The sequence below is a fragment of the Microtus pennsylvanicus genome, chromosome 5 (genome assembly GCF_037038515.1).
Source record: "Microtus pennsylvanicus isolate mMicPen1 chromosome 5, mMicPen1.hap1, whole genome shotgun sequence".
Classification (NCBI taxonomy): Eukaryota; Metazoa; Chordata; class Mammalia; order Rodentia; family Cricetidae; genus Microtus; species Microtus pennsylvanicus.
This window is the reverse complement of record NC_134583.1, coordinates 50539198-50562421: the sequence shown is the minus strand read 5'-3', so window position 1 is coordinate 50562421 and position 23224 is coordinate 50539198. Positions and strand designations below refer to the sequence as shown.

The following is a 23224-nucleotide window of genomic DNA, read 5'->3' as shown; positions in this document are numbered from 1 at the left end:
CATGTGAAACTCCAGCTCCAGGAGATCTGACTTCCTTTGCTGGCCTCTGTGGGCAGCGAACATACACATGGTTCACAGACAAACATGTAGGTAAAACACCCATATAGTTAAAAAAAATCTAAAGAAAAAAGATACCTGTCATATTTTGTTTGTAATCTTACAAATAAAGCTTGCCTGAAGATCAGAGTGCAGAGCTAAGCCACTAGTTAGTCATAGAAGCTGGGCAGTGGTGGCTCACACCTTTATTCCCAGCACTTGGGAGACAGAAGCAGATGGATCTCTGTGAGTTCAAGGCCACCCTGGGCTACATAAAATCAATCCAGTCTAAAAGAGAATTAGAGCCAGGCGATGGTGGCTCACACCTTTAATCCTAGCACTAGGGAGGTGAGGAATATGGCAGGGCAGAGAGAGGAATATAAGGTGGGAGTAGACAAGAGCTCAGGTACAGTCTGAGATGCAGTCTGAGGATTGGTAGAGACAGGATGGCCCCTTCAGTCTGAGGATTTGGTAGAGGTAAAGGTCTCTTTAGTGGCTGACTGCACTGCTTCTCTGATCCCTCAGCTTTCACCCCCTAATATCTGACTCCGGGTTTTTAATTATTAATACCAATTAGAATTCATGCTACAGACACCCAGATAATAAAAGAATGAAAAATATTCGCAGATCCTGTGATTTGTGGTTGTTTAGTTTTGGTTTTCTGAGACAGAATACCATGGAACCTGGCATGGCCTCAAATGAGCTGTGATTGCAGATGTGCGCCATCACAGCTGGAGAAATGGCTCAAAGGTTAAGAGCATTTAACTGCATTTTCAGGGGTCCCTGGTTTGGTTCCCAGCACCCACATTGGGCAGCTCACAACCTCCTGTGCCTCCAGTTCCAAGTAATCTGACGCCCTCTCTGGCCTCTGTGGGTACTACATGCACAGTGTACATAAACACATGGCGGCACACACATAGTAACCCCAAACTGGTGTGCAATACCACAGCCAGCTTTATGATGTGATCTTATATGTAGAAAATTCCAGATGATCTACTAAAGACTATGGTTAGGACAAATAAGAGAGCTAAGTAAGGTTCCAAGATTAGTATACAAAAATATACTTTCACACAATATCAATAAACATACTGCAAATTAGGTTCCATTTACAATAGCAGCCAAAAGAAAGTGTTTAGGGAATGTAGCAAAAGCAAATGCAGAATGTGTACTCTGAAAACCACAGAAGATCATGGAGAGATAGGAAAAGGCCTTGGTAATAGCTTATGTTCATGGATCAGAAGACTTAGGATTGGTAAAATATTACCCAACTGAGCTATAGAGTCAAGGCAGTCTCTTTTACAATCCCAGCCAGGGGCCAGCAGAGGGCTCAGGAGGGAAAGCATTGGGTATGCAAGCCCACTAAGCAGATTCTGAGCCCCAGAACCCACATTAAAGACTGGCTGTGGCGCTGTGCATCTGTAACCCCAGCACTCCTTGGTGAGAGGGGAAGAGGACACAGGAGACTCGCCCAGTGAGGCTGGACTATAGCCCAGGAGCCACAGACGGAAAGTGAGCGCCCTCTCCTCAGAGGTGTCCTCTGACTTCAGCATGCACTTCATGGCACCAGTGCTCCCAAATACAACCCAGTCTGACTTCTTGTATACTTCATAAACCAATCTTGGGCACTGGAGAGATGGCTCAATGGTTGAGAGCATTGGCTGCACCGGAGGTGGTAACGGATGCCTTTAATCCCAGTACTCAGGAGGCAGAGGCAGGTGGATCTCTGTGAGTTTGAGGCCAGCCTGGTCTACAAAAATGAGTTCCAGGACAGTCAGGACTGTTTCACAGAGAAACTCTGTTTTGAAAAACCAAAAAAAAAAAAAAAAGCATTGGTTGTTCTTCTAGAGGACCTAGGTTCAATTCCTAGCACCCACATGGCAGCTCACAACTGTCTGTAACTCAAGTTCCAGTGGCTCCAACACCCTCACACAGACATACATACAAACAAAACACCAATGCAAATGAAATAAAATTAAATTTAATAAAAGAAAAAGCCAACCTTAAAACTTTATGTGGAAATCAAGGGATGTAGGCTAGCCAAATCAAACTTATAAAAGACTAAAGTTGAAATACTTGAACTTCCTCATTCTAAAACTTACTACAGTAATCAAGTATTAGTGTAGTATTGGCATAAGGACAGACATAGATCTGTGAAATAAAACTGAGTCTAGAAATAAACTGTCATGTTAATGGTCTGTCAATTTTTGGCAAAGGTGCTGAGACAGTACAATGGGGAAAGATAGAGTTTATCACAATGGGGGCCTAGACAGCTGGTTGGTTATCTCCATGCAAAGAGCGAAGTTGGATCCTAGCTCACAACACCTATAAAAAACAACTCAAGATGGATTGAAGATCTATATGTAATAGCTAGTGCTATAAAATTCCTGGGGAAAATTTAGTTAAAAATTTTGTGACCTAAGATTTAGCAATAGTCTTTTAGTTATGATATCCAAAACACAAGCAAAAGTTTCATCCTTCAATGGATTGTTAAGTAAAAGGAACAACATAAAAATATTTGTAAATCATGTATCTGACATAGGACCAATATCCATAATATGTAAAGATCTTATACAACTTAATAAGAAGACAATCCAGTTTGAAAATGGGTAAAGAAGCTCTTTCTAAGCTGGCATTCTGTAAGGACAAGGCCATGTCCAGCTTGAGCACCAAGATTGTGAAGCCCAATCAATGGTGGGAAGCCGGATGGGTTCGAATCTGGCGTCTCTAAGATCTGACGGCGCAGGTGATCAAGGACACTGAAGTTAGTTGGTGGTCGGAAAGGTATCGTAATTTTTGTACCAGTTTCTCAGCTGAACTCTTTCTAGAGAACCCAAGTCTGGCTAGTTTGTGAACTGGAGAAAAAGTATGGTGGGGAGCACGTAGTCTTGTAGCTCAGAGCGGGGTTCTACCCAAGCCAACTTGGAAAAGCCGTAGGAATAATAAGCAAAAGTGCCCAGAAGCCTCACCCTGGCAGCAAGGCATGACGCCATCCTTGAGGGCTTGGTCTTCCCAAGTGAGGTTGTGAGGAAGAGGATCCGTGTGAAGCTGGATGGCAGCGGCTCCTGGACCTTCATTTAGGCAAAGCTCACCAGAGCAAGTGGGATGCAAGGTTGGAACTTTTTCTGGTGTGTGTGAGAAGCTCACCGGCTGCTGAGCTCGGTGGTAAACTGTTTGTCTAGCATGAGCAAAGCCCCAATATAGCAAAGCCAAAACCCATAAAGAGACAAAAAAAATCCAGCCTTATCTGTTGTTTAGATTCTACCAAGATGATTTAACATGATCCAGGTATGGTGCTGCATGTCTTTAATCTCAACAGTTGCATCTCTGTGAGTTTGAGGCCACTTTGATCTACACAGAGAGTTCCAGGCCAGCCTGGGCTACATAGTGAGACCAGGTATTTATTTATTTATTTATAAAAAATACATCTCTCATTTATGTACGGGCTGAAGAGATGGCTCAATGGTTAAGAGCACTGACTGCACTTTGAGAAGACTCGGGTTTGGTTCCCAGCACGCACATGGCAGCTCACAACTGTTTGTAACTCCAAGATCTGACATGCTTACACAGACACACACGCAGGCAAAACACCAATGTACATAAAATAAAAATGAATTACTTAAAAAATGAAGAAGCTTGCAGGCAAGGATGTTAATTTTGAACTCCCAGAGTTCAGTTGTAAAGAATAAAGTATCATTCACAGTAAAGAAAACAAACAAACAAACAAACAAAAACAAACCAAAAAGGAAAGAAGGTTTGAAGAGACGGCTTGGTGGTGAAAGCAGCCACTGCTTGTGCAGAAGACCCGCATACAGTTCCCAGCACCCTCATGGCGTCTCCCAACCATCTGTAACGCTAGTTCCAGAGGACCTGATGGCCCTGTAGTCACAGCTACGGGGAAGCAGAGGCAGGACTGCTTAAACCTGAGAGTTGAGGGCAGCTAACAGGGACTGTTGCTCAGTGGGAGAGCATGTACTTAGCATTCTCATGGCCCCGGGTTTGAATCCTAGCCACACCCCCCCCCCCCAAAAAAAAGAAAGGAAAGAAAAAGAAAAATGAAGGAGCAAAGAAAGCTCAATGTGTTCCTGGCCAGAGTACAGAGAAACGGGAGCCCTCGGTGTATATCGGAGCAGCCATCAGAAGGTTAAACATTAAGCATTAGTAAATGGCCCAGCAGCGCCACCCCGAGGTGTCCACCTAGGAGAAATGAAGACATGTAAACAGAGAAGCTGGGCAGGAACGCTTACAGCAGTGTTCCAAAGGCGGAAACAGTCCAGACGTCCGTCAACTGAGGATGCTTCAATGCTGTTTATCCACTCGTTAGCGCACACCGCTGAGTGCTAAACATTGCACAGTGAACGGCACTCAGCTGGAGAGAGAATATGTGTATCGTGACTGCATTAGTCGGAAATGTCCAAAGTAGACACATCTGCAGGGCACAGGGTTCTTTGCGGGATAGTGAAAGCGCCCTAAAATCACTCTTGACAGTTGGCATGACTCCGCAAATGTACTCAGACTGCTGAGTTCCAGCCCGAGTGGGGAGTTCTACCGTGTGTGAATTGTCTCAGTGAAGCTGTTACTTTTTTATTTTGTTTAAGTCAGGAGCTAGAGCCACAGCTCAGTGGCAGAGCACATGTCCAACATATGCGGAGCCTGGCTTTAATCCTCAGCACTGCAATAAAGCAAAACAAATGCCATCAATCCCCAAATCCAGTTTTACAGCCTAAAGTCCAGTTCACCCACTATAGTAGGGTATCATTCTGAGACGGGTCTTCAAGGTACTGACAATCTGTACTGAAGCCCACAAACTGCAGGCTGGACACCTTCCTCTAGGGGACATCCCTTTAGGATGGAGCCCAGCATCTGCCTGGCCCGAGGATGGTGCAGAGACTCGTGTTCCCAAGCCCGTTCTTGGAGGGATACGGAGCAGTGGAAACATTCTCCTTTCCCTCCAGGCAGTAAGACAAGCCTGATGATTAAAACAGAACAAACCAGAAACAAAACCTCGGGAGAATGTTCCACCGTGCTTCCAATTGTCACCACAGCTCCATTGTCACAAGACAGTATGACTAACGTCTCATGCAGGGAGGACTTACAGATATTCCCTGTATCTGTGTGTACCCTCTCACAGATATTCCCTCCGCCCCAGCCCCAACCCGCATCCTCCAAGCTAGGCAGGGACATGTGATCATGGTCCAGTGCAACAGGCAGGCCTCTGGTGGCTCTTGAAAGCCCTCATTGGTTCTCCCTTTAGTGTATGTTAGCTCCGTTTCCTAGGTACCAGCCCTTCGGATGTGCAGGCTGCAGGACCACCGCCATGCAAAAGGCAGCTGAGTGACCAGGCAGGGCCTGACTTTTCTGATGAATTACTCAGTGGGTCAACATCGCTATTACACCTCGTGCCGCACAGAGCCGCTGGAGAGTTGGCTGTCCCCTGGTCTAAGGTGCCGTGTCTCTTGCCGAGACCCAGGAGCTGTGTCCTGAGAACTGCTGTTCTCCAGGCCTCTAGCTCTGATGCAGGGTGCCGCAGGGAGGGGATTGCCAAGGCTAGAGTAGCTGGAGGACTAAGGATCTATGGGCTCTCCTGGGAAAACATGGGAATGCCTTTCAGCCACAGAATGTGATCTTCCCAGGTGGTACATACAGGTCTAGGTGCTTTCCTATACTTTAGTCCAGGAGCAAGATAGTTCCCAGTGTGGTGTTTGCTGAGGGTGCAATTCTCTTCAAAGATGAGTCATCTTTTGGTCAAGTCCTCACATAACTGAGAAAGGAAGCAAGCTCTCTTGGGTCCTAAGGATGCGCATCCCATTTACGAGGGCTTCGCTTCATGACCTCGTCTAATACTGTGTCTTAGTTACTTTTCTATTGCTGTGATAAGACACCAGGACCTCTGGACAGTGGTGGCAGATGCCTTTAGTCTCAGCACTTGGAGGCAGAAGCAGGCGGATCTCAGTGAGTTCAAGGCCAGCCTAGACTACAGAGAGAGTTCCCAGACAGGCTCCAAAGCTATAGAGAAACCCTGTCTCAACAAAACAAAAAAATGTTTTGCTTTTTTCCATGCTGGGGATGCAACCCAAGAAGCCCTCTCCCCTTTTTACAGCCGTTCCTGTCCTCACCAAGAGCAGTCAGCCCTGGTGTCTCTCCTCCGGCTGCTTTTTCCTCTTATGTTTCTATTGAAGCACAGCTGGTAATTTCTTAGAAAGTCTTAGAAAGAACTAGTAGAGGAAGGAAACCGACGAGTCTAAGATGGGAATTGAGGAGCTGGCTAGGGTGTCAGGAGAGAGATGCCATGTGGTTTCTTAGAGGGCCCATTGCTTCACGCCAAAGCCCTCATCCAGTCAGGTAGGTGTTGAGCACAGCTCCTGGCTGGCTCTGCTGATCAGGATAGAAACAGAAACACACAGCACTGGGCTCTGTACACAACGGCACAGTATGAAGGCACAATGGGCAGACATCGTAGCGGCGCTGACAGCGATGACTGATGTCGTTGTGCTGGTGGTTTTTGTCAGCTTGACACATGCTCAGGTCATTTAGGAAGAGGGAATCTCCGCTGAGAAAATGCCTCCCTCAGAATGGCCTGTAGGCAAACCTATGGAATGTTTTCTTAATTAACAACTGATGTGAGCGGGCCAGCCCACTGTGAGTGGTTCTGCCCCTGGACAGGTGGGCCTGGGTTATATAAGAAACCAAATCATGTCGGGTATGGTGGTGCTGGCCTTAAAACCCAGCACTCGGGAAGCAGAGGCAGAGGGGCCTCAGAGTTCAAGGCTGACCTGGTTTATAAATCTAGTTCCAGGACAACTAGGACTGTTTCACAGAGAAACCCTGTCTCAAAAAACAACAAAGAAAAATGAAAACAAACAAGTAAATTGAAGCTAGGCAGTGGTGGCCCACATCTTTAATCCCAGCACTCAGGAGGCAGAGGCAGGAGGATTTTGAGGCCAGCCTGGAATGAGTTCCAGGACAGCCAGGGCTACACAGAGAAACCCTGTCTCAAAAACCAAAGGAAAAAAAAAAGAAAGAAAGAAAAAGAAAAACAAAGCAAGCAAATAAATCCACTAAGCAGTGTTCTTCTTCCACGGCCTCTGCTTTAGTTCCTGTTTCCAGGTTCCTGCCTTGAGTTCCTGCACCGAAATCCCTTTCTGACGGACTATAGCTGTAACTGGAAACAAACCCTTTCTGACCCAGGTTGCTTTTGGTCAGGTATTTATCCTAGCAACAGGAAGCAAGCTAGGACCTTGCTGGAGCGGTAACATGTAAATGCTAAGTACTCACACGCTTCTTCCAACTATTATCCCTGCTTTGTAGATGGGAAAACTCAGGCCAGGTGGGAAGAGAACGGACGTGCCGCCATGCTGCTGACAAAGGGCGGAGCTAATGAGGGCGGAGCTAGTGAGGGAGGGGCTTTTTGGGGAGGCGTCCAGTGAACTGTGAATATCAACTTCGATGACACTGTAATGCGGTCATTCAGGGGATCACTGAGCTTTTGCCTTTGTTTTTCTTATTTATTTATTTAATTATTTTTATTGAGCTATATATTTTTCTCTGCTCTTCTCCCTTCCTCTCCCCTCCCCTTCTGCCCTCTCCCATGATCCCCATGTTCCCAATTTACTCAAGGGATCTTGTCTTTTTCTACTTCCCATGTAGATCAGATCCATTTATGTCTCTCTTAGAGACCTTTTTGTTGTCTAGGTTCTCTGGGATTGTGAATTGTAGGCTGGTTTTTCTTTGCTTTATGTCTAAAAGCCACTTATGAATGAGTTCATATTATATTTGTCTTTCTGGGTCTGGGTTGCCGCACTCAATATGGTGTTTTCTAGATCCATCCATTTGCCCGGCAAATTTCAAACTGTCATTATTTTTTTCTGCCGTGTAGTACTCCATTGTGTAAATGAACTGCATTTTCCTTATTTATTCTTTGGCCGAGGGGCATTTAAGTTGTTTCCAGCTTCTAGTTATGACAAATAATGCTGCTATGAACATAGTTGAGCAAATGTCCTTGTGATAAGTTTGAGCATCCTTTGGGTATATACCCCAAAGTGGTATTGCTGGGTCTTTGTTGCTTTCATTGGTTAACTAATAAAGAAACTGCCTTGGCCCTCATAGGACAGAAAATTAGGTAGGCGGAGTAGACAGAACAGAATTCAGGGAGAAAGAAGCCGAGTCAGGAGCCGCCATGATTCTCCCACTCCAGACAGACGCAGGTTAAGATCTTCCCTGGTAAGCCACCTCGTGGGCTACACAGATTATTAGAAATGGGTTAGAGCAATATGTAAGAGCCAGCCAATAAGAGGCTGGACCTAATGGGCCAAGCAGTGTTTAAAAGAATACAGTTTCCGTGTAATTATTTCTGGGCATAAGCTAGCCATGCGGGAGCTGGGGCGGCTGGGAGCTAGGAATGTAGCCCGCCGCTCCTCCACTGCAACAGGTCTTGGGGTAGGTTGTTTCCTAGTTTTCTGAGAAATTGCCATTCTGACATCCAAAGCAGCTGTACCAGTTTGCACCCCCACCAGCAATGCAGAAGTGTTCCCTTTACCCCACATCCTCTCCAGCACAAGCTGTCATCAGTGTTTTTGATCTTGGCCATTCTTACAGGTGTAAGATGGAATATCAGAGTTGTTTTGATTTGCATTTCTCTGATGACTAAGGATGTTGAGCATTTTCTTAAGTGTCTTTCAGCCATTTTAGATTTCTCTGTTGAGAGTTCTCTGTTTAGGTCTGTAGCCCATTTTTTTTTTATTGGATTATTTGTTCTTTTGATGACCAATTTCTTGAGTTTCTTACCATAGACAAAAACTGAATGAACATCTGGCCAAGATAGAAAAAAGGACTATCCTTCTTATGGGCCTAGACAGGTAATACCAACAGGGAGGCGTCCTGGTTAGCTGGGATATAGTCCTTCCTTGATTTCACTGGTCAGCTCTTCCTTTGCAGTTCCGTTGTTGACCTACCCAAGTTGGACTCAGCAGCCCATGGAATGCCGGGCCTGTGGTGGTCTGTATATTTGAAGAGGTCCCAGTGACTCTCCTCTTAGCCTGGGGGGAGAAAAGGGTTGCAGGGACTCAAGGCATTGAAGAAGAATTTAGTGGGAAGTCAGTGGAAAGTCTGTATTCTCATCATGGAAAATATTGTGGGGAGAATTGTCAGGGGGGCACGGGGCAAGCACCTGAATAGGATCAGTAAGAAAAAGGGGAGGACCCGCCTGGGGGCCCTAGAAAATACCAGAGCCAGCATCTGTTTGGTGGACCCTTCCCGGATATCCCAAAGGGATAAAGTGGTTGGCTACTTTCCCTTTCCCTGGGGCTCGGTCTTGCCCTGTTCAGTTTTCTGTCCTGTGCTGGGGATGGGACTCGGCTCCTCATTACTGAGGACCCGCAGGGACCGCTAACTTGTGTAGAAGAAAACAAAGAATGTTTTATATGTGATAGTTGGGTGACACGCAGGGACCCGGTGGATGCAGGGTGGGTCCTTGGGGCAGAAGCGAGGGAACTGGTCTCAGGGAAGGAGAGGCAGCTTTGAGAGAAGATCATCCAGTGAGACACTTCCTGGAACAGCCGCTGCCAGGACATGCACAGGGGCGCTCCTGCTGATTTTAAGTTGGCTACAGCACCGTGCCGAGCTGTGGCCTCTCAGTAGCACCCTGGGTAAGATGTTCTCTGGGAAGGGGATCGAGGAGAGGGGGCAGCATTCCATATTTGGGTTAACTGAGGACAAAGCGAACAGCTGCGAGAGTGGGGTGCCAGGGAGAGGCAGGAAGAGGAAGGAGAAGCAAACTTGAGCGTGAACCAGGAAATTTACCGCAAGGCGGAGGGGAGGGCCTTGGAATGTGCTCACTATATGGAATGAATGCTTGCCAGACAAGAGGATGATCTGAGGCTGGGGAACTTGAGGACACAAGGACAGCAGACGAATGGACTAGAGGGGAAGAAAGATCCCCACATCTACCACAGGACAGCAACTCGGATAACCCCAAACATTTTAGGGCATATTTTCTGCACACATATTTGCCCTTGGGCTTCTCCCTCTGGTTCTCTCTCCCACCCTTTTCTTTTTTTCCCTTCCGCTTCTCCCTGCCCCCATAACTTGTATTCCTGAACCTCCTGCCTCCATCTCCCAAGTGCTAGGATTACAGGTGCTCACCACCGTGGCCATGTAGTGCTGGGATCAAACCCAGACTCAGTGCACAATCGGCAAGTCACATGCCTGGCCCCACCAGATGTTTTCCTATGTATACATATACTTCCACGTCTAATTTAAATTTTGTGTGTGTGTGTGTGTGCGGTGTGAGGACCGGAGCATGGATGGGTGTCACAGTATTTTGGGAATCAGTTCTCTCCTTCCATGAGTTCTGGGGAATAAACACAGGTTATCAGGCTTGGCAAATGTTTAAAAAGTTTATATGTTTGTGTGCACATGTGTAGGGGTGTCCTTGGAGGAGGAAGAAGGTGTTAGATCCCCGGAGCTGGAGTTAAGGTCAGTTGTGAGCTGCCTGATAAATGTGCTGGGAACTCTACCCCTGCCCTCACGGAGTGCTTTCAGCTGCTGACTCAGCTTCCCGGCTCCCTGGGTGCCTGGTTGTTGAGGAGAGATGCCATGTGAGTGTTCACAGTTGCCTTTTCCACTTCAATAAATACTGATCTCTGGCCATATTTTCAAGGGGTGCGCAGCAAAAACATTATTGTTAAAAATCAAAATGAAAGAAATCAGCTTTACTGCCCCTTGCATGGGGAGCGAGCAGAAGTCTGGGTCCTCGCAGGCCTTACAGGGTGGCGCTTTCCCTCCCGGGAGAGAACTGTTTCCCCACTATTTCTAGGCCAAAAGGAACTGGCAACTTTAATTTGATACCACAGCCTGTGCACGGAGCAGTGACTCACCAGGAAGGTGCCTTCTCCAGATATTCCTGGCCTGTCACTGTCACCTAGATCTTAGGACAGGTCCTAACTTTAGCTCAGCTGTGCCCAAGATGATCTGTCTACTTCCAGTTCTTTGAATCTTCCAATTATCCTACTTCCTAATTCTGATAGCTTGTGTGTGTGTGTGTGTGTGTGTGTGTGTGTGTGTGTGTGTGTGTGTATGCATGTACCCGTGGCTGTCAGGGGATAATTTATGGGAGTCAGATGGAACTTAGGTCATCAGGTTTGCACAGCAAGTGTGTTTACCTTCTGAACTATCTCCTGGGTCTGGGAAGTCTTTTGTTGTGTTTGCTTTGGTTTGTGTTTTGAGATAAGGTCTGTGTCGCTCTAGTTGGCCTGAAATTTTCTATGTACAGCCTGGCCTCAAATTCACAGAGCTCGACCTGTCTCTGCCTCCCAAATGCTGAGGTGTGCACCACCACTCAACTTGTTGTTTTGTTCTGAGAGTCTTCTATGGTGTTGGAATGACCTGTTCTCCATAGGGTCCCCAGTGGCTGGTGCTGACTGGGAGGTCTAAGAGGACCAGCTTTCCCGGGGGAAGCACATCACTGGGAGCAGTTTTGTGCTTCCTGTTTGCTGTCTCTGCTTCCTGCTTGCTTGTGGTTGAGGATGTAAATGGTCAGCTTCTATCTTGGCTTTCATGGCTTCCCTCACCGTCACACTACCCTGCCATGATGGACTCATCCCTCTCCCTCTGGATATGTAAGCCCACATAAACTCTCTTCCGCAAGTGGCCTTGGTGGTGGGGTTTATCACAGCAGCAGAAATGACTAATATAGCCTCACTCTCTAACCCAGGCTGGCATCGAACTCACAGAAATCATCCAGCCTCAGCCTTTTGAGCACTTCCATCACAGGCCTGAGCTCCTAGGCCCGGCTGTCCATGTGTGGGTTTCTATCTATTGTATCTTCAGTGCTGGGCAGGAGTCTGGGTATGGTCTGATGTGGGCTGGCTCTATTCTCTGAGATACTGGAGCTGTCCTCGCCGCAGACTTTGTCCTCAGGTTAACTTCACTCACGATAGCAAGATGAAATCAGGGATTTCACAGCAGGAGCGAAGGGCTTAACATCAGCAGAACCAGCAAGATTCTCGAGGCTCACTGTGAGTCTTCTGATCTTGTTATCATGTCTGTTCTTGGGCCACTTCTGTGGCTGGAAAGACAGAACACGCTGGTTTGTCCAGTGACCATGCTTGGAGTGGTTTTCCAAAGCCAGAGAATTGACTGTGAGAAAGACAAGGGTAAGTGGAAACCTGCATGTTGTCAGGAAGAGAGAAGGGGTGGTGTGTGCCTGCAAAGCAACCAGACACTAGTTCTCCACAGAGCACAGCTGGCTGAGGGTTTTCACTGGGGCTGGAGTCTTTCCAGCACAAACAGCTATTGGTCAGGGTTGTCCGAGGCTTCCATGAGAGCTTGCTACTCAGCCTGGACTTCAAGAACAGGGATGTCTTTCTGCACTGCAGAGCTTGAGAGGCAAAACCGCAGCATTTCCAGGCTCCCTTGCACTTCGGTTTCTGAGTGTGACTTCAGTGCTACTGTGAAATGTACGTCACTCATGTGTGTTGTGAAGGGTACGCGTGTGCTGCTTTCCAGCTGTTTTGTTTGTTCCCTAGCGGGGATGTTGATGAGCCACTGTGAGGGGGTAGAGAAGCAGTTGCTGGGACAAGGCTTAGGTCTTCAGAGGTTCACCCCCCCAACTTTTATTTCGTTTTAAGAAAGGGTCTATGTAGCCCTGGTTGACATGGAACTTTTTGAATAGACCAGGCTAGCCTCTGACTTAGAGATCCTCCTGCTTCTGCCTCCCTGCTTGGATTGAAGGGCATGCACCACCACGCCTGGCCTAACATGACTGAGGTTCCACGGCTGGCCGAGGTCAAGCTTCGCGTTAGGCCGCTTGGCTCCTGCTGAGTCCGGCTGCCGATGCAGTGGTGGCTTCCACAGCAGGTTCAAGTCCAAGTCGGTATCTTTAGGAACTCGTCCAGGAGGTCCCGCCTACAGCTGCATCCTTCAGCTCTGCCCGTCGGCATTCAGTTCTCTCTACCACGCCTGTCCGCTTTAAACATTGAGAGCCTTTTGGTTTCCTGTGCCGAGAGACCGCATGGGCAGATGCCTTCTGGGATCTGGTCAGAGCTGGCTAGCTCCCCAAGTCCTACGTTTCCTAATTACACCGTGCCATAGGGAGATTAATAATCATTTCTTTCCAACAGGCCAGGGCAAGTGTCTGTTCTCTGGCACGGTGTGATGGAGGACCGCGGTGGTGCAGGCTGGGCTGGCTTCTGCGGGTCCTGGCTCCACAGAGGCGGAAATTCCTTTGACTGTAGCCTTCTCAGTGCCAAAGCCCGCGTCCACCTCAGCCTCAGCTCACTGCAAGCAAGGACGCTTAGCCTCAGACTATAGCTGGAGAAACTGAGCCTCAGAGAGGTTAAAGCAACCTACCCAAAATGTCCCAGATAATGAACACAGGACCAGAGTTAACGTCCAGGTCTGTCTGCATCCTTAGCCTAAATTCATTTGCATTTTAAAAATGTCTTCTCACTTTCGATAGGGAGGCAATGCATATTCATTAGGGAAGTGCTGATAACCTGTCTTTGCTGTCAGGACTGCAAAATGGAAGAGAAGCAACATTTTTTTTTCCTCTTCTTATTTTTTATTTTACTCTCACATGAAGTGGAATTGGGAGCCACCCATTACAAAACTGTACTGTTCATAGTGAGTCAAATACATGTATGATCAAAGTTCAAAAAGAAAAAAAGAAAGAAAAACTGCACTGGCTGCTGGTCTTTAGAGGGAAGAAAGCAGTTTCGGCTCTTTTCTTGAGGATCTGGGTCGTCACTAGAGACTGACCACCACTGTGGAGGCTGGGATCTCCTGGGATGGTGAGGAAGGTAGAGGAGCTGTTGGTGGAGAGCTCGTGTCTAAGGCTTCCCACCCAGGTACCAAAGGAGCTGCCTCCATGATCACCAATTGGAGAACTGCAGCCCCCACCCTCCCCAGACGGATTGAGGTTACATGGTCCAGGAGCTGGTACATCAGAGGTTTCTGGATCGCTGGAAGCTGAGTGAGTGTGGGAGGTGGGAGGTCAGCTTTGCCATCAGAGGGAAGAGTGAAGTCTGTGTCCTGGGGTTGCTGTCCCAGGATCCTTGCAGAGCCTCGCTTGTTCCTTGCTAAAGCTCTTCAGCACATGGGAGCATCTCCGGCTCGACTTCCTGCCCCTCTAATAGATATGCTCAGAACTAGCTCGAGACAACTCATGCCTGTCTGACGTCCCCCCAGGCTGACCATTTTCTGCTCCCGGTTTCCCAGTCAGGTCTATGTAGAGGGCTGGAGGGCTTTCCAGGCTCCTGTTCCCCGGCCTGTCTCTTAGTGCCAGGTATGTTTCAAGCTTCCAATCAGATGTGCTGCTGCGTCTGTCTCCCTCGGGAAGCAGCCTGCCTTAGTCCTGGTGGGTCTAGCAGAGTCTAGAGTGTGAGGGGTTTCTGGAAGTCTCTGAATCCTGTGTAATCTGCATTATAAGGGCCCTCTAGAAGTCTTTTGGCAACTTAAAAAAGGATTTATTTTAAATTGTGTGTGTGTGTGTGCAAGTGCGCGCACGCGCGCACGCGCGCGCGCGCGTGTGTGTGTGTGTATGTGTGTGTGTGTGTGTGTGTGCAAGCATGCCTGTGTGTGCACCAGAAGAGACTGATCACCTGGAGCTAGAGTTAAAGGTGGTTGTGAGCCATCTAACATGTGTGCTTGGGAACCAAACTCTGGTCTGCAAAGAACACTAATCATTCTTCATTAACCCTCTAGCCATTCCTCCAAGCCCTGCAAAATCCCACCCCATCCCCACCTTGGTCTTTAACAGCTTCAAACTGACCCTTGTTGAGGATGACCTTGAGCTCCCTGCCTCTGCCTACCTAGTGGTGGGATTACAGGCAAGCTTGACCACACTTGGGGTGTGCAACCTTGGGGATGCAATCCAGAGCTTCTTGCCTGCTGGACAAGCACCCTAACAACTGAGCCACATCCCCAGATACGGGAGCAACTTTTCTAATAAATACCTGTATGTAATTGTGAAGACCCTGCTTCTCCGTCACACAGTCTCAGTTTCTGAAAGAAGAATGTGAACTCTATTTTCTTTTTCCTTGAACACTGAGATAAACAATTGACCAACTGGCTTTGCATTCACCTATTAATAAATGAAAGGCACTGCCAGCGACCTGTAAAGAAATTGCAACACAGACTGACGGATAATTGTGAGGAACGGCAGCTCACGCCTTTCCTTGTTATCTTATTAATTGGCTCCGGGAGGTAATTAAAAAAAGATTGCACCATTTCTGTTACCAGTAATCTTATGTGATGATTTTTATCTCATAAAAAATCACACTGACCAGGAGAAAGAGAGAGAGTTTTGATGCTTAATATTTTCCCACAAGCTGCAGGCAATATTTTCCATTCAGCCTTAATTGGTCCAGGAGGATAATTCACCACAGCTTCGTCAATAATTAATTCTAAGACTGCAGGAGAAAGTCAGTATGGGACTCTGTGGCTGTAAGTGAATCATGGCTGCTTTGGTAAGATGACTGTCACCAAGCCGGCTGACCTGAGTTCAGTTCCCAGGACTTACATGTTGGAAGGAGAGTGGACTCCTGTGAATAGCCCTCTGACCGCCATATGCTGGCACCAACCCCCACCCAAAATAAATACTTTTTAAAAAGAAAAGTCTGCTGGGAAAAGCACTGTGACTCTTGGGCTGGGAGCAGGGCCCCACTCCACCCCAAGTTGCTTCGGGGCTTATGGACTGAAAAACACCACCAGTTCTGGCCTCCCTACCTCTTCTCCTCCTCCTCCTCTTTATTTTACCTTTGTGTGAACCAATGAGTTTACCGGGGTTACTTCAGGAACACGGATAAGAGATTGCTTACAAAAAGATGGGTGACCCCAAAACTGCTGCATTGCCACGAAGTCCTAAACCCTCACAGACAGTGGCCTTGTGGGGGCTGCGTCAGTTAAATTTCCTTCTGCTTTTATGTTAATATAGTCAACAACTGAGAAGTGTAGAAAGATGATCAGCCAGTTCCTTCTATCCTTGCCGGTCATTTCCCCAGCCCCGCCCCCTGCATCTCTGCTAATTGCCTTCTTTACATCTCACAGATCTTCCTTGAGTCTTCATGCAGATATGGGCAAGCAAGTACAAACACGGGCTTTTCTCCCACCTCCTTCTGTGTGTAAAAGGTAACACAACGCACATGATGTCCTGTATCTTTTCCGTTTATGGACATGCAAGCTCTCCATATTGGAACCCAGAAAGTTTCTCTTTCCATTTGCACAACTGTCTAATGCTCTATGCTTTTCATGTTTCTTTTTCTTTTCTTTTCTTTTCTTTTTTTTTTTTTTTTGAGACAGGGTTTCTCTGTAGCTTTGGTGCCCGTCCTGGAACTAGCTCTTGTAGACCAGGCTGGCCTCGAACTCACAGAGATCCGCCTGCCTCTGCCTCCCAAGTGCTGGGATTAAAGGCATGTGTCACCACCGCTTGGCTGCCTTTCATGTTTCTTATATTTAATTATTGATCGGGAGGGCACATGTGCTGCAGTGTGCATGCCGCAGTGCACATGTGGAGGTCAGAGGCCGACCTGTGGGAGCTGGTCCTCTCTTTCCATTGTGCTGTGCATCTCAGGGTGGAGCTCAGGGCACCAGACAGACCTGGCTGCTGCTTCTCTCAGCCGTTAAGCCTTCTCATTAGGCCACAATGCTCTGCTTTATGGGTGTCATATCGTTTATGTTTTGTTATACATGGTCCAGAGAATGACCTAGGATAGCCATAGGTAGCTTTGAATGAGTGAATTTATTAAGCATACAGCAAGCTAAAGTAAAAGAATAAATAGCAAAGTATAGATAGATAGATAGATAGATAGATAGATAGACAGATACATAGATACCATCAAATTGGGAAATCAAAACATTTAGCAAAAATCAATTGGGAAGCAAGGATATCATCAAATCGAATGCTCAAGACATCCAGCAAATTGGGTGCTCGACTTGCCACCTGGGGAAGTTGAGGCAGTCAGTGTTCCTGACTGAGCTTTCAGCTGAGCTTCCCAAACAGCAGGAGCCTTTAGATTGTGGGATAAACCATGGTAACCTCTGTTGAAGATGGTTCACCTTCTAGCTGTTCCCAAGGGCACAGTGATTTTACTCTTGGGATGAGGGACCCTAGGGGACACTTTGAGACAAATGTGTAGGTCTGAACTGGGGGAGGACAACATCACTTGCAGAGCTGGCTTAGTGAGACAGCACATGATGGTTTGCAGGTGTAATGTACCAAGTTAACGGATACCGCTACCTAGGACTGAGGACCGGCCCATACACATGGCCCTGGCTCCATCTCTGGGGGGGTGAACTAACAACAAATGGTAAGTTATAGAGGACCGTCATCTTTGTGATACCGAGCATTTGTGTCTAAGAACATGTTCTATTGGGGTTATGGTTTAGAAAGTTTCTTCACACAGGCCTTGAATATTATCTGCTTGGCTTATTTCCAGGTACTGAATATTATTTCTCATTCTTTTATTATTATTTTTTAATCTATGGGAGGATTCTGTAGTTTTCCACCGAAACCTTTCTATGTGTCATGATTTCATAGGCACATTTCATAATATTGAATCATCCTTGCACCCTGAGATATGCCACCTAGTATGATGCTGGATCTCCTCTGGTTTTTGAGGCGGTCTAGCCTGGTCTCAAGCTCATTATGTGACCAGAGAGTCAGAGGTGTCCTTCTGATCCTCCCACTTCTTCCTCCCCAGGGCTGGGATTACAGGAGTGTAGCAATATACCTGATTTGGTGCTGAATTCTGGGTGCTTTTTTTCCCCCTGAAGGGTCTTACTTTTTTACAGGGTCTAGCCTAGAACTTTCTGTATAGACCAGGTTGCCCTTTAACCCACAGAGACTTGCTTGCCTGGGATTAAAGGTAAGTTCCACCATGACTGGATGGTTGCTTTAAAAAAAAAGATTTATTATTTTTATTTTGTGTGTGTGCCTGTGTGTGTGTGTGTGAGCATATGTATGTATGCTTGCAGGTGCCAGAGGAAGCCAGAAGAAGGTGGCCCGTTTCTCTGGAACTGAAGTCACAGACAGTTGTGAGCTGCCTAACTTGTACTTGTAACTGAATCCTCTTCAAGAACAGAAAGTGCTCTTAACCATTGAACAATCTCTCTTGCCCCTGGTTGTGAATTTTTATTAAGGATTTTTAATTAATGGTCACCAGTGCCACTGATATGACTTGCTTTTTTGTGCATAGTATCATTGAGTTTTGGTATAAAAAGGAAGAATTTGAAGGTGTCTTTCCTGCCCTGGTGTGCTGTATAAAGGTTTGTTAGCTTCTCCGCTGCAGCCCCGGGTGGCTGCTTTTCCAGTGGGTACAGGAACTCTTGGAGCCTTTCTGCTTCTTCCGTGCAGGCAGGTCGTCATCACTTCTCTCCTGAGACCCGTTTTGGGCATGTTGCTCTTTTGCTATTTAGAAGTCTTGGCCTTTTCTTTTTGTGTTGTCTCATGAAAGCCTATGATTAATATTTATAATTAACATAATATATTATATACACACATACATGTATCTCTGTGTGTGTCTATATACATGTTAAAGTCAGAGTATAGAACCCGAGTGTGCACTCATGTGAACTGGTCTAAGAGTCCATCCTGGAGAGTCAGGCAGAAAGGCCCCTTGTTTGGTGTTACACCTTGTTCTGGCCATCTTGGAATCGCTAATAATTTCATCTTCAACAACTGGGGGTTTTGTTTTGTTTAGATAGGCTATCATTATGAAACCCAGGCTGGTTGCAAAACCACAATCCTGTCGCCTCATCTCCCTGAGTACTGGGATTACAGGAGGGCACCATGACACTTGGCCAGATTTGTGCTTTGTCAGTGAAGTCTGGTGGAATAGGAGTGCACAGATATGGATGTCTGCGACACCCGGACGAGATCGTAACTTGTGGGCTCTGTCATTTGCCTGGCACTTGCATACACCTTGGGATGAATGTACAGGACTGTGGGGCCCACACTGTCTGATCCAGAGGCTGTGGAAACCTCAGAAGAAAGGGAACCTGGATGTGGGCAGCATGGAGCCTTCCCTCGATGTCTGCACTAAATGTTGCTAATAACTCATTACAGAGCAAAGTAAACTCCAGGGCCAAGCTTAGAGCTGGTGGTGTCTACAGCTACCACAGCCCTGCAAAGCTAAATCTACACTCTTAGAAACCAAGGATGAGAAGTGCTACATTGTTAACATACAGCACATGGGACTCCTGAGAGTAAAAGCAAGGGAAACAGTTAACCGAGTGAGGACGCAGCTTATAGAACGGGAAGAATCTTTGCTTAGTTCTACACCAGAAGCTCAACCTCTAAAATGGCCAAAGAACTAAAAAAAAAAAAAAAAAAAAAAAGTGAAACAAGAAATAACACAGCTTGATCAATGAGTGGACAAAGATAGTTCTAAAGAGATGAAATACATACTGAGAAAGCAATGAGCTCCGAGGAGTTTAATGGGTAGCCTTGTGTGTTGGTGTGCTTTGACCAGAGCTGCAGAGAGCTGTGCCACACAATGGGAAGTTCTGAGTGGGATTTTCAGAAGAAATAACTTTGATCGTTTCAAAAGCAATGAAGCCTGAGGCGTCCGGAGAAAAGAAGGCAGTAATTTATGGCTACCATTAAAGACAGGAGACAAAGGCTGAAGGGAAAGTTGCACTAAGTGAAGATTTACAAATGTGTTAAAACAAAACAAAACAAAACACCACCCTTCAAACCAGGGCTAGTCAGTGTCTCAGCACCAAATACAAAAGGAATGGGAGGGAGGAGCCAGAGACAGAAGGGATGGAACCTGACAGCCTGAACTGGAGAGGAAAGGTTAAAGGAAAACGCAATTCTTTTCTCAGCCTCTCTGTCCAGCAGCAGGAGAATATGTAAAATCCCGCCCAAAGAGAAAGGCTGAGCCTGGGCCCTGAGCTGACACCAGGGCAGGGAAGCAGTCCTAGAGCTAAGGGGGGGGGGGGGGCTGTAGGTGATAGCCAGAGCCCTGAGGGGACCTGTGTGCTCCTGTGTTAGAGCTAGGTGGGGGCTTCTGATGATTTTTTTTTCTACCAAGGAATTAGTGTGTGTAAATATACATGTGCAGTAAGTATATTTAGACATATGTCCACATACACACGATGCATGCAAACATTCACAGGAGAAAATGGAGTAAGTACCATCAGAGAAACCCAGAGAAGAACATTCACATCTCTGCATGCGGCCATCTGTTTCATCTAGGACAGTGGTTCTCAACCTTCCTAATGCTGCAGCCCTTTAATACAGCTCCTTATGCTGTGGTGACCCCAACCATAAAATTATTTTCTTTACTATTTCATAACTGTAATTTTGCTACTGTTATGAATCGTAATGTAAATAGCTGCATTTTCTGATGTTTTTAGGCAATCCTTATGAAAGGGTCATTTGAATCCCAAGGGGGTCTGTTGAGAACCATTGATCTAGGGGTTAATTAAGTATTTGTTCCTGGAATGTTGCTGACTGGAAAAAGATGGGAAGGCCTGGCTGGGAGGAACAGGTGGTAGGTAGGCATTGCTTCTGTCTGCAGCTCCCCAAATCTGATGTTTTAAGGTTCCTGTGGTCATAGATGCCATCTATGTCCTGGACAAAGCTGGGTGTTCTACTGCCTGTGGTGGCCCACCCTTGACCCCTTGACCCTTTTTTCTTTCACCTCCTTGCTGTTGAGATACACTTAACATTCAGAGAAGAACATTCAGAGAGAGAGAGAGAGAGACAGAGAGACAGAGAGAGACAGAGAGAGAGAAGACAAGACAGACATACACACAGACAGACGGGGTTCTCACGGTGCCATCAGCTGGGGTATCAGAGAGCCTTGGCTATAGTCAGGCGCAGCGGAGTGTGTTGGACTGGGCAAAGCAGCTGGAGTCACCGCCCCACTAAGATACCTTGTCCTGACTTCTCCCGACAGGGTAGGTGGAACCCCAAAAAGATGTTGTTGGAGGGGTGCTGGGCCTGGGGTTCATTGTCCCGTTGTGTTGGGACTCAGCGGGGACACTTTCTGGGCGTCCTGTGACTATTTCAGGCTGGAAGGACCCGGTCAAGTTGGAGGGCGCTCCCGAGAGGAGCCGAGGCTCAGGGCGCGCGGGGCGCTGCTGACAGCGGCTTGGGCCACGGCGGCCGCGCCCCCTCCGCCCCGGGCCGGGGAGGGGCCAGGCGGGCGGGGCGGCACCGAGGACCGTGTGAAACTGAGGCCGGGGCTCGGGGGCGGGCGGGGCCAAGGGGTGTCGGTGGGCGCGGAGGCCGGGAGCCCGCACACGCCTCCCTGCGCTTCGGCCGCTGCTCCGCGCTGCGGCTGCCATGGGGGTCGCGGGCCGTGGTCGGCCTGGGGCGGCCCGAGCGCTGCTGCTGCTGCTGCTGCTGCCGCCTCCGCTGCTGGTCGCCGCCGTCCGGGGCCGCGCTGACCGGCCGCTGGAGGGTGAGTGAGCAGGCGCGGGGCGCACCTGGCAGGTCGTAGGGCAGGGTCCCCCGGGTCCCCTTGCGTGGTCCCCAGCCCCCGGGAGCCCTCACCCTCCGTCCTCACCGTCGAGGAGGCTCCTGATCTGGGCTGTTGACTTCTGTTCTTGTACCTGTCGTTTTCAGGGTTTCCTGAGAGTGCTTGCTCGCCAGATTGTCAGGGACTGAGTGTAGTAGCAGGGACTGGAGCCTGGCGTCTGGTTCCCCCTTGTGTAAATAAGGGAAACTGAGGTCGGGCTCCTGGCAGTTTGGCTCATTTTTCTCCTTTGGGGCTGTTAAGTTCTGCCAACTCCAGGATGAGCTGCAGAGAGTTCTGTGAGCACCGAATAGCTACTGTCCCAAGACCGGGACTGTCCTAAGCCTCCAGGTTTGGAGCAGCCAAACTCCAAACCAGTAGGAAAGTCTGCTCTAATCGGACTTAAGTACTTTCAAAACTTTCGTTTTTATCTTCATATCCCGGAGCGGTGTCGACCCCGGAAATGCTTTGGCTTTGGTGGGTTGAGAGGACCGGCAGGGTTGGGGTTGGATCTCTGGAACATCATTCCTACATTGCACAGCCTGAGAGATACTGTTTGCCCAGAGACTGGGCCAACTTTTACCCCCACCTACATCCCAAACTCGGAGAAGGCTGAGGGACAGCTGTCTTGGCATTCTTCTGGAACTTTCTGGCCAGCCCTGCTCTTTGCTCCTCTGCTCTAGCAGGCAGTCTATGATATACTCATGTGCCAGGCGCATGCGCGGTGCTGGCTTGGCATCAAGGACCTGGCTCCGTTGTAAGGGCGCTGTGGAGAGCCAGGTGAGAGCGGACAGTGACAACCCTGCATACTCTCTGCTAGGAATGAGCTAAATATCTGGGGAGCACGTGGTGCGTCTACCCGACTTTAGGGGATCAGGGCTCACTTCCAAGAGGAGACAGATCTGAAGTGAATCTCGGAGGCCTGTAAGGGATGCTTGGGTGATTCCTCTCAGAACAGGGCATTTGGAAATGGGCCTGGACTTGGTGTGGTTTATCCTAGGGTGCCCTGGCAGTATGGGCTTTGGAGGAGTAGAGTGGGCGGGCTGGTGGGAGGTGATACTAGAGACAGATCGCTCACAGCTTGGAAACCATATCGGGTGCTTGCTGTGTTCCTTTGCAGATGTGGACGAGTGCGCTCAACGGCTAGACGACTGCCATGTTGATGCGCTGTGTCAGAACACACCCACGTCCTACAAGTGCTCTTGCAAGCCTGGCTACAAAGGGGAGGGCAGGCAGTGTGATGGTAAGTGTCTCAGGGCCCTGGGTAAGTGGGCGGCAGGGAGGCTGCCCTCCTTAGTTCTCATAGCTCACAGTTGGTTAAATGAGGACTTCTACCTAGGGTACTGCCACCTGCTCTTGGAAACGATTTTCAGATCCTCAAAGGGTTGGGGCATTAGTTCCTCCCCAGAGTTGATTACAGTTTTATCTGGCTCCAAAATGTTCTTTGGTGTAGCTTCTGGAAAAGGGTATGCGATGCTTTGCTATCTTTTGGTTCTACTTCCCTGGAGACCAAGGGCTGGAGTCCTGCCTTCTGCTGTCTGTGGTTTTGGGCTGATTGATTGGGACCTACTAGACTTTAGAATTATACCCAGTCACTGCCTTATTTGAGTGACAGATTCACTCTGGAAAAATATGTGCAGAGGGAGAATTTAGCTCTTTGGTGCTCTAGACCTGGGGCCCTGAAGTCTGGACTCTGCCCACTGGGATTAGTTCAGTGTCTGAGCCACAGA

The 23224-nt window shown here is 48.0% G+C and overlaps 1 protein-coding gene across 1 annotated transcript in view; it reads left to right on the top strand.

Moving 5' to 3' along the window:
* The first annotated feature begins 21280 nt into the window (after positions 1 to 21280).
* The window catches only part of Scube2 (signal peptide, CUB domain and EGF like domain containing 2), a 73220-nt gene continuing 71276 nt past the window's right edge, over positions 21281 to 23224 (top strand). The window contains exons 1-2 of the mRNA XM_075971857.1: positions 21281 to 21440; positions 22615 to 22737. Coding sequence (XP_075827972.1) covers positions 21323 to 21440; positions 22615 to 22737 — 241 coding nt within the window. The 5' untranslated portion in view covers positions 21281 to 21322. The remainder of the gene's footprint in view (positions 21441 to 22614; positions 22738 to 23224) is intronic.